At 34.2% G+C, this 11,314-nt stretch overlaps 1 protein-coding gene across 1 annotated transcript; it reads right to left on the bottom strand.

Annotated features, from left to right (window-relative positions):
• Positions 1-3,706: 3,706 nt before the first annotated feature.
• On the bottom strand, positions 3,707-10,403 carry LOC105334753 (uncharacterized). Its single transcript, XM_034483481.2, has 7 exons — positions 10,280-10,403; positions 7,320-7,521; positions 6,848-7,062; positions 6,433-6,577; positions 5,137-5,303; positions 4,310-4,699; positions 3,707-4,216 (listed from the first exon to the last, which is right to left on the bottom strand). Exons 1-7 carry the CDS (start codon positions 10,341-10,343, stop codon positions 3,804-3,806), a joined length of 1,596 nt encoding a protein of 531 aa, XP_034339372.2. The 5' UTR covers positions 10,344-10,403; the 3' UTR covers positions 3,707-3,803.
• Between the last annotated feature and the right edge of the window lie 911 nt (positions 10,404-11,314).

Genomic DNA, 11,314 nt, shown 5'->3' with positions numbered 1-11,314 from the left:
ATTTCATAAAGCATGCCATAATATTAGGCATGCATGTACTTGACATAAAAAAAAATCAGTAACTTCCTATCCTTGCTATTTATCCAAACAGGTTTCAATTCTTGTTCTCATAATATTGGGACACTATCTGTGAAATTAAAATGGAATATACATTTATTGAATGATGGTAAGGGGAATATGAAAATGCACTCCCCCATGAAAAATCATATTTTTTATTTTTTTTTAGAAGTTAATATAATATTTCAGAAATAAACAACGTTATTTAGTGAACATGGCGTTATGAATAGCAACTGTTCTGTTGGCATATTCCATGATGCGCGCTAGCGCATCATGGAAAATATGCCAGCAGAGCAGTTGCTATTCATAACGCCATATTCACTAAATATTCGTTGTTTATTACTTATATTTGCATTTTACCACTCTCAAATACCTTGTATTAGCAAAGACCTTGACATTTAGTTATTGCATCAAAAATAATCATGCAGACTGTAATGTATCATTTTTGGGAGTTGATTTTTAATCAACTCTCCTATGCAGTCACTCGGACAAACCGAAAGTGAAACAGTGTTTGGACCTCAGCACAAATCATTGCTCCTGACAAGACTTAGTTCTTGAAAATAATTGATGAATTCGATGTAATGTATGCTAAAGCATTGTTTTTTCAAGGAAACTTATTTACAAATACCTTAAAAATAGTCAGATTTTAAATGGTACGAACAATTTGAATATTTTTTGTAGTCGTATGTATTCCTACGCCAGAGTTCAATATAGTCTCGTTCAACTCGACGCTCGGCTGTCTCCGTAAACCTTTGTTGGAGATTTACGGTGTCAGCCGAGCGTTTGGTTGAACGAGACTAGAGTTCAATATTGCTTGGATCCATACAATTTTCGAGAAATATTTCTACCACTGATACATTTAGCACCCCCCCCCCCCTTTTTTTTTAAAAGAAAAATCAAAGGACTATAATGATATGTAAGTGTCCGACTAACCCCTAGGTCTATGCTGTATTAAAATGCAGCAGTCAGCACTGATTTTTAAATTGCTTTAAGCTTTCATTATTATGTAGGGAATCACAAAATCTAAATAAAATATGTAAAATAGTCAACTTCTTGAAATCTTTTTAATTTAATTACTAGTACATGTAACATGTGCACGCAGTCTTCCAATATACAGGAAAGATTCATTCTTTAATTTGAAAATCCGAGAATTTTTTCTTACTGAGGTAATTAAAGTTAATATTTGTCTACATCGTATGCTAACATCGGCTTTTTCATATCATTGGATTTCAGAAGAGATAGAATATATCTTTTTTTCCTGGAGATCGCCCTGCCATGTGACTTTCTAGACCAATCAGGTGATGCATTTTATAGAAATATCACGAGGTTTCATAAAACGTTTGAAAATTTGTTTGAGCAATGGACAGCGTGTCCAAAATGCATTTTTAATAAGATTAGAACTAGTAGTAGTAGTAGTGCAAAACTAAGACTACTGGCTCAGACTGCAGACCTCGGGGACTGTAGAATGCATGACGTCATAGGATTTTGAGGTAGAATACTGGGGATTAATTTTCATGTGTGGGCAACAATTTACGTGAAATTTGATAAAAGACATTCAAAAAGCCTTAATAAAAGACATGGGCTTTTATTGAAGGCAATCTTATTTTGCAGGAGCCAAATAGCATTATAAAATAGAGGTGTACTTTCTTGATTAGAGACGCATGTTTATATGTGGTTGAAAAATGACAAGTTCTGATTTTAATCTACATTTGTTCATCATTTTACCAATTAATCAAACAAAAGGCCGTCAGCAAAACTTCAAAAGTAAAAAAAAAAGTAAACGGAAGCCATATATCCTTTAGAATGTTCCCTTCATAGACGGTTTGAATCCCTCCTCCATAAAGGTATGTAATAGTTTGATAGTTGAGAACAATAATCATAAACTTCAAAAGAGAATGAATCTTGTTATGGCACGCCTCGCCAGTGATGATTTTTTTAATCACATAATAATGGTTAAAACAAAGGAACATGGAATCCATCACTTCTTGCCGTGAGGAAAAATAAAAACATATTGTTCAAATGATGTTGCAATGATCAACCGTTAAACTCTCTCTTTGTAGTTGTATTTTTGTAAACTTAAAGTTGATTTCCCAATTGGATTTTTTTTTGTTTCCTTCCATATCTATTTTTATGAAAACAATTTTTTAAATGTAACTTTACGCAATTAACAGAGATGCAAATAGGTTCATGGAAAATTGTTCTATTTGATTTTAATAATGATAATACACTGTAAATGATTTTGAGCATGCTACACCTACATGTATGATCACTGTAATTCATTTATTTATGCATACATACACATTCAAAATTAAACACATACAATGGCAGTATATGCACTTTATAGAATGTTTATCAAGGCTTGATACAGGCCGTGGCATCGTTTTTGAAAGTTGGAGGGGGGGGGGGGGGCAGACTCATCCAAAAAATCTTGACAAGCAAAAAAAAAAAAGGAATTTTGAATAAATCTCCAAAATCCTATTCTGTGGGGGGAGGGGGGGGGGCTGGCGTGGAATATCTATAACTTCAATTTCACTCATATTTTCCTTATTTTCATACCAATGTTTTACATACTCCCCAAAAAGTGTAGGGGGGGGGGCAACTTCATGATCATTCAATTTTTATATGTAAATTTCAGGAAATTACTTCCTGCGAGAAAAAGTGGGGGGCCAATAGGTTTACCACATCCAGTTGATACACAGAGTCGAGTTTACATCTTCTAATTTACTAAGAAGAAACGTTATCTATCAATTTTGCGCTTCAAATGCGCATTTGTTTATCACTCAGTAATTCAGTAATAAGAAAAGTATGGTGGCATATCTCTGCCCCTTGTGTGCAAGTTATTTTTCTATTGACTATGTCGACATGCAAGATAAAGATGTTGACATGCAAGATAGTTATGTCAACATGCAACATAACTATGTTAACATGCAAGAAAACTGCGATCAAATAAGACTAATAAAAAATCTCAAATATCGCCAACATGTGACATCCAAGATGCAAGATACGCTACCTATTGATGTCAACATGCAACTTATTTATGTTAACATGCACCTTTTTTTATGTCGACATGCAGCTTAGTTATGTTAACATGCAAGATAAATATGTTGACATGCAACATATTTATGTCGACATGCAACATATTAGTGTCGACATGCAACTTAGTTAAGTTGACATACAATTTATAAGTTGCATGTCAACATATTTATCTCGCATGTTAACATAACTAAGTTGCATGTCAACATATTTATCTCGCATGTCAACACAAATAAGTTGCATGTCGACATAAATCAGTTGCATGTCAGCATATTTATCTTGCATGTTAACATAAATAAGTTGCATGTCGACATAAAAAGGTAGCATCTAGCATCTTGGATGTCACAGGTGGGCGATATTTGAGATTTTTTTGAGATTTTATATAATTCTTATCTTATTGCAATTTTCTTGCATGACAACATAGTTATGTTGCATGTTGATATAATTATCTTGCATGTCAACATATTTATCTTGCATGTCAACATATTCATCTTGCATGTCAGCATATTTGATAGAAAAATAACTTGCACACAAGGGGCAGAGATATGCCACCATAGAAAAGCAAGCAAATGTCAATGGATAAATATTTTTATCGAAGACTACTATCGTTTGTCGCAATGAACCAAAGAATACATTCAACTCAATTACAGTAACTGTCAAATAGATGCTTTGAGGCAAGCTTCGTGTTAATAATTTAATACAACTACAGATATTCAGTCACGCCAATTCGTATTCACGTATGATTTTTTCGCTAAAGTGTTGATACTTATATTGGTTAAAGATCTAATAGACGAAGGGGAAAATCTGGCAAGTTCTAAAGCAGTGTCGCTTTTATTCGGATCAGCACTTTTCTTCCGGTTTCTCTTTTTGCAAATACGACTGACTTCCTTTCCCAAAGTTCCCAAATCTAAGGCGACTATGGCAGCCAGAATTCCGACGACAATAAAGATTCCAAACGATCCTATAACTTGAGCAGACGGTCTGTAGTCTTGGCGGGTCTTCGTCGAGTATTTGGCACTGTTTTTTGACTTCATCACAGGTAAGGCTTTGTAGTTTAATTCAGTCTTTGTTGTGGTTGCTGTTGTTGTTGTTGAAGTCGACGTAGATGTTGACAAAACAGAACTACCTGAGAAAAATATGAAGTTTTCTATTAATCATATCAATTCTTATGTACAAAATTTAGAAAGACGGCGATCAAATTACGAAAAGTTCCACTAACTTGATGAAGAAATTGAAGTCAGTGTTTCATCAATTGAAGAACTGAACCAACAAGCTGCTGATGTTGTAACCGAAAGAGTTGTTGTGGCGAAAACTGTTGTAAATTCAGTAACAGTGACGTTCACAGTGGCTGTGACGTTATGATATATAACGCTGACGTTATTTTGAGGAGTGATTGGGTCTGTTGTTACAACATTCTTTGGAGTTGTTGTGTCCTCGGCTGTTGTTGTGTCCTCGGCTGTTGTTGTGTCCTCTGCTGTTGTTGTATGTTCGGCCATTGTCGTGTCTTCGGCCGTTGTTGTGTCAACGATTGTTGTTGTATCCACGACTGTTGTTGTGTCTACTAGCGTTGTTGAGTGCTCGGTTGTTATTATGGGTGTTGTTGTTATATCTACAGCAGATATATCCTACTATATATATACAATTATAAAACCGAACGAGTATGATAATACACATTCCCTTGCCAGGCCAAAGTTTCTTATTAATTAGAATAATTATATAAGGTACCTTTCATTACAGACGTACCCCCCCCCAAAAAAAAAAAAACAAACAATAATTGAAATATAAAAGTTTTATAAAACTTCTTAGTTTATACATGTACAGATTGCTTCTAAAGTTAATTGTTTTATTTTCAATTAATATCATTATGTTTAGTTTTATTAGCGAAACAATATACTTATCAATGCAGTTTTGGAACTGTAAAATACACTTAGTATGAGTGTAAAATTGTATGGTTTACTAGGTGTGTTTATTATGACGTTTATATGGTATAACCACAATGCCCTGCCGGTGGTTACAGTCTGTGGTTAATTATCGTTAATTCGGTACCTTTGCACCGGATGATTGTGTCTTTGGAGTGGTCATCATTGGTATAAAGTTTGGTTCCGTCGAGGCATTCCGACATGTTGGCAGAATCTACGTTGCATTTGACCTTATCATACCAAATTTTGCCTGTACCACAAGTTGCACCTGCACACGACTCGCCTATATCTGGTCTAAAAATATGGACAATAAACTCCAATGACACACACGTTGCAATCATTACTTATAGTACTGCCAGCCAAAAACTGGTGCTAAACATAAAGCTGGTCGTTAGGTAGTGTTAAAACAACTACTTATATGCTAAGTACAGCTTTACAAGAACTCACGACAAACTTTTTATTTACCCTCTCAAGAAATTTACAGTTAATATATATATTAATTCTTCCAGTTTACAAACATTTTTTTCTAATAAAGAATCGTTTTGTATAATATTAAAATGAGCTACAGTTAGTTAAAATAATGGAATTTTAATCTTTAAACTTATATTCAAACATGCTCCAATTTCCGGTGGTAGAAGCTTTGCTGTAAACGAACGTAATACATGATTGTGTACATATTCTTTGTTTATGAATCAAAATATATGATATTTGTATTACAACAATTTCATGCTATGTGATAGCCTTAAAATCAAAATTATACTTTAATGATTTTTGCCTGTTACAAGTAAAAGTATCAATACCACAAATATCTGCTTGGCGTAAGATTTGATAATTCTGTACATTTCATTGTAATTTATAAAAAAAATGATCATCTTATTTTTGCATTATTATGTTCAATAAGTATCGAATTTTTACTCATATAAATTAGGTTTGAACACTTGGATTTGTAGTTTTTAACGCATAAGATGCTCAACTTATCATAAACCCACATAAATTTAGTGGCTGTTATCAATTCCTATATCCTCCCACTGATGAAAAAGAAAATACCACCGAATTTTGTCAAAGTTACACGTTAATGAACAGTAGTCAGTAGTTATAAATATTATTGAAATAAATCTGTTTGCAAGAATAAATTATTATGTTATATAAAATACAGTACGGGTCCGAGTTACAATATACTGTGGAATCATATAAATTCTTGGGGGCCAATATTTGTGGGTTGTGGGCTTTTTGCTTATTCCTGTGGGTAAAACTTCGTGGATACGACGGTTTGTAGTTTCAGTAGAATTAAGACAATTCTCTCTAAATTCGTTTTCGTGGAGGATGTAAATTCGTGGGTGTGGGCTACCCACGAATACCACAAAACATTGAGCCACCACGAATTCTATGATTTTACAGTAGGTTGTATAGATAAAGTCCTCACAGATAACCTAGGTCCGGACACACCACGCCCACCGTTTCCTTTGGCCCTGAATCCCGCAAACCTCCCCACATGTTATTTATGAATATCTCAAGACGACCCGACAAAGGCATACTATCAACAGGAAGCAGCACCAAAGGCAACTGACCTACATAGCAAAATGGCACTCAAAGCATGGTTCCATGTCAAAAAAAAAATAAAAAAAATAAGTCTTTGATTAAAATGAGTAGTATCGTGTCTTTGTCTAACAGAGAGAGAGAGAGAGAGAGAGAGAGAGAGAGAGATAGATAGATTTTTTTTAGACGCTCACAATGAACGTAAAAAATTAAGAATTAGAGAAAATTTCTTAAATTTCCTGTTAATCATTTTTATGTGAGTAGTTCTTTCACTAATACAAGGTCAACGAGCATCAACATACCTGGCGTAGGTACAATGTATTCACAGATGTAAAGACAGGGCTGGTCACAGGTGTTGGTGTGCCACACCCACTCCCCTCCCTCATTGGAGTACACGGTACACGTGCCCCCTGTGACTGTACCCCATTTGTTCCATGTCCCCAGAAGTTCATTGTTTAGCTCTGTGAACACGGACTCCCCTTTTACTTGTTTCAGACCGGTGTAATATTCATGACCTCTGGAAAAGATGATCACGATGTTAGATAAAGTACACACGAACTGTTGTTTGATCACTGTGGTGCTATATTTCATATCTTGAAGACAAATATCGTCTATTTAAGAGAATTCTACTAACACATAAACAATATTCCATAGACAACATGCTGTCATACAGGATAAAATATGGATTAAAAGCCCAAAAAATCACCAATATTATGCTACCTCTGTTGCTTATTAAGCATTATTTCATTGGTTATCGAAACATAGTGACCTTACAATGACAAAAGTCCATCAGCTAGAAAGTTGTGGATTTCCAAATTGTACACATTGGCCACCGTGGATCCATTCAGGAAAGCTTCACACCCCGCGGTGGCTGACGTGAAGTTTCCCGCGGTGGTACCTAGACGGTAACAAGCGTTCTTATAGGACGGATGCTGGGTCCAGTTTGGGGGACAGGTCACATCGATGTTGGTCAACGCTGTCAGTGTACAACGAACGAATTTCAGTAAATAAAAACACATTGTTTGTACTGCATTATGTACATATACATAAACGATTGGTAATTTTTTAACACATTTTTTTTATTTTTAACACGTAAAAGGGAAAACAAAAAAGTTGTGCCCAAGCAATCAATATAGAGAAATTTTTTATTTTTTTTAACGTTCAAATCTTCGCTTCTTGTAATGAATAAATGACTTTAATTTCTAGTTAAACTTATCTTTTTTTTATTAGTACTCTGCATTTAATGTTTGCGACTTGATGATAAGCAGTGTAAACAGTTTTGGCATAATATTAAAAAAATGATGTAGTTTGATATTCCATTTTACTAAGAAACTATTGATCAAAAATTATTCTTAGAGTTTTTGAGTTTACGAGATGTACTATAAATGATAAAGCACAACTGCAATGTTGTTGGACTGATGTTCATTTTAACGTATGAATTGAAATTCAACACAAACCAAAGGCCTTTAAAGATAATCTACACTGTATTTATTTCTCCAACCTTCACATCATTTTCAATGAATTCAACGTATGTACTCGATAATGGAAATAGAATATGAAATCTTTTGTTGATGTTGAATCAAGGTTCAAAAAGTGATTTTGAATAAAAAACAAAGAAAGAATAAAATGGATATGTAAACACTATTTTACCGATTTTTACTGTTTTAAGTACATCAAGTCTACTAAACAAAGGAATGTCTTGAATTTGTTTAGTTTTATGCGAAGGAAATCAATCGTTAGACAGGCTGATGTATCACTGAAGCGGAAGTCCGCGTTGCTTCGACGCTTAAGAGCATCATTGTTTCTCTTTATTGATAGGTACATGTATGTCAAACACCGGGGTCATTCTATCACTTTTCGAAAAAAAAATCTAAATTGATATTGATTTTCAATTGATCGGCATAATAGGGTCTTGAAAAATATATAATGCTTTCTTCATTGACATATTTCATTTATGCGTCTTTTTATTCAAATTAACAATTGTGTTGCAACTAAATCGAAAAAAAATTAGCAAGGTTAAGTAAGAAATTCATAAAATACAACGAAGATTTGCTCCTCAAGTTGGCGTGACAGAAGTTACAACTGATGTTTTGCCATTTTTTGCTCCTTTTAATTTTAAGTGTTTAAAAGGGTACGAATGCATGTACGTGCGTATTGTTACAGCATATTTCCATTTAATTTTGTCCATAATGGTAAGCCAAACAATATAACATTTATTTTTGTTTTTTTCAATGCGTTACTCCAGAATTCTGAGAAGTCCTAAATTTTTATAGCCAGTAGTAATTTATGCTACCAATTTAATTTTTGGCTGTCTCCTAATTGAAACACTTGTCCACCTTTATAATATGCGCGTATTTCGCATGTGACGGAAAGAGAAAACGTCATCGGAATGTTGTGCTATTAACCGACCGTTTTCATACAGGCTGTTTGCGAAAATTTGTTTCACGATTAAGCGACATAAGCATTAAGGATGACAATTAATTGCAGAATTTTTCATCGAGTTAATCGCAACTCGATCAGACTAGTTAACCAGTTCATCGTATCAAATTTGTTACATATTTATTTATTAGCTTCCCCCATAGAAAACACAATTTGTTGTCGTAGACACAACTTTTTGAAGCACAACACGAATACTCTGTAATGTGTTCAGAAGAACAGAATTTAATTTTTATTTTAACAGTGTTATTATTTAAAAAGAAGCCGGCAAATGGGTATAGTATATTCTGGTTTCTCGGCCACATGACGCAATTTTGTTGTCAGTTAACGTAATTAATTTTAAATTGACATATACTCAACAGAGATCGAAAAAAGTTTGCCTATGACAAGATCTAGTTTTCTCGTTTAAAATATACTTCGAATCGTCATTTGTGTCCACTATAGAAAATTGCATTTGCTCTCAATTATTCTTATATGAATATATATATCTAATTATAATTATGTATAATTGAATGTAAAATGAAAAGTCAAAGATACGCACTGAGAGAAGTTAAAATTGATACCAAATAATGCTCTTTTAATTCATTAAGTATTGAGGTAAAGCAAAACAGGTCCTGCCGTCACCAAAATTTTCAAATCATTAAACACAGTCCTTAATTCACTCAAATACTTTAGGAGAGTGGTAAAATAGGAGGTCAACACTCAGATTTAAGGCTGAATTCAGGAAAGTTTGTAACATAGGGGTGAGACCTAACAATGACGAGCTGTTTTGAACAAATTATAAATTTACAATTATTAAGCGATTACCCTCCCCATCTCAGCCTCGCAGTGTTTTTTACTGCCCCCCCCCCTAATGTCTACAATCTTCTGTTATGAACACTGTTTGGTTATTTCGCATAAAAATTTAGATCCTCAGAAACAACAAACTATTATCTGATTTTTTAAAATTTGTAATTTTAAAGATCATTTTTGTTGTAACAAACGTTAAAAATTCTGGACAGTAGAGCTCAAATTGTAGTAAGTAGCTTTGAAGAGAGAAACTCTTTTGATGTTAAAATATGCATCAGAATAGAACACTGACAATTTGTTTTCTACTGAAAAAAAAAATCAAAATTGTCGATTTCATCAATCATTGCTTTTTATTACGATAAAAAAAAATACCCGCAGCATTTCGACTATATTCACTTTTACATTGCACACTTTAAACAAAATCTGCTTCTCCAATCAATTTATCTAAATAAATATCAAAGTTTGACAATGCATGTATCACTAATTAATAATATACAGAATGGCCTTACCTTGACCATAAGGACAAAATACCGATAGATGAACAAGAACGGCTAGAGCAAGAAAAACCAGCATGGCTTTCCCTCAGTAACGACAACAGTTTAGTATAAGGGTTTCTGTTATTTGAAAAATAAAATCTATATACGCTTTTTGATGCTTATCAATAACAGTATCTGTAGTGTTCGCAGTATTGATCTAGTCCTCCGTCAAGTGGGTGTGCATAGACACTGTCTTCATATTTGGCTCATGTTTGCATTATCAAAATCTGTACTCTCTATGCATGTACTTATTTACAGAAAATTCTAATGATTAACTGTATAACCATCAAGAAATTTAGACAGGTGCCTCTAAAGAGATTGTTCTTAAGTGTTTTGTGCATCAAATACAAAGCTTGGAATACTCAATACATTTTTCCGGAAGTCGCATTGCTGCAAAAAATAACTTATTGAATTTAAGTAAACTGATGAGATCTCTGTTTTGTTAGTAATTTTTTTTAGCAGGCTTCAGTAAGATTAGTTCCAATATAAAGGTACTGTCTTGTGATCACGAAATCACAAGTCACGCTCATACCTACACGGACATAAATTTACAACGGAGTCTACTACAAAAACATATAATTATAGTTATCTTAACTCATTTGCAATTTCTATTTAATGCCCACTGAAAGCCCTTAAATAAAAGACAAAAACCTAGAATAATAAATGTAGAGTTTTAAGTAAAGCACATAGTTCAGTGGCCATGGGCGTTAGGCCAGTAACCGAAAGGTCGCTGGTTCAATCCGCTGTGGTCTCTTGATGTTGTGCACTTAGACAAGGCACTTTATCTACATTGCCTCAGTCCATCCAGCTAAAAGTGGGTACCGACATATGCTAGGAGTTAACCTGCGATGGTCTAAGGCGTGTTCAACAGAGCGAGCACTCGCCAAAATTCCCTTTACCTGTTTTTGCGAGCGATCCCGATGGCTCTCTCTGCTGAACACGCCTCTGGGGTCCCACCCAGGGGTAGCCAATGACTCCCATCAGTGTAGCACCATGGAAACCGGAGAT

This window comes from Magallana gigas, chromosome 3 (assembly GCF_963853765.1).
Source record: "Magallana gigas chromosome 3, xbMagGiga1.1, whole genome shotgun sequence".
NCBI lineage: Eukaryota > Metazoa > Mollusca > Bivalvia > Ostreida > Ostreidae > Magallana > Magallana gigas.
Note: the sequence above shows the minus strand (reverse complement) of the source record. Positions and strands in the feature narration are given on the sequence as shown.

Coding starts and splice junctions, on each gene's coding strand:
- LOC105334753 (XM_034483481.2), bottom strand. CDS start 10,343: ATGCTGGTTTTTCTTGCTCTAGCCGTTCTTGTTCATCTATCGGTATTT. Junction 5,304..6,432: donor TGTCCGGACCTAGGTTATCT/GTGAGGACTTTA, acceptor CCATATTTTTAG/ACCAGATATAGGCGAGTCGT. Junction 4,217..4,309: donor GACTTCAATTTCTTCATCAA/GTTAGTGGAACT, acceptor TATTTTTCTCAG/GTAGTTCTGTTTTGTCAACA.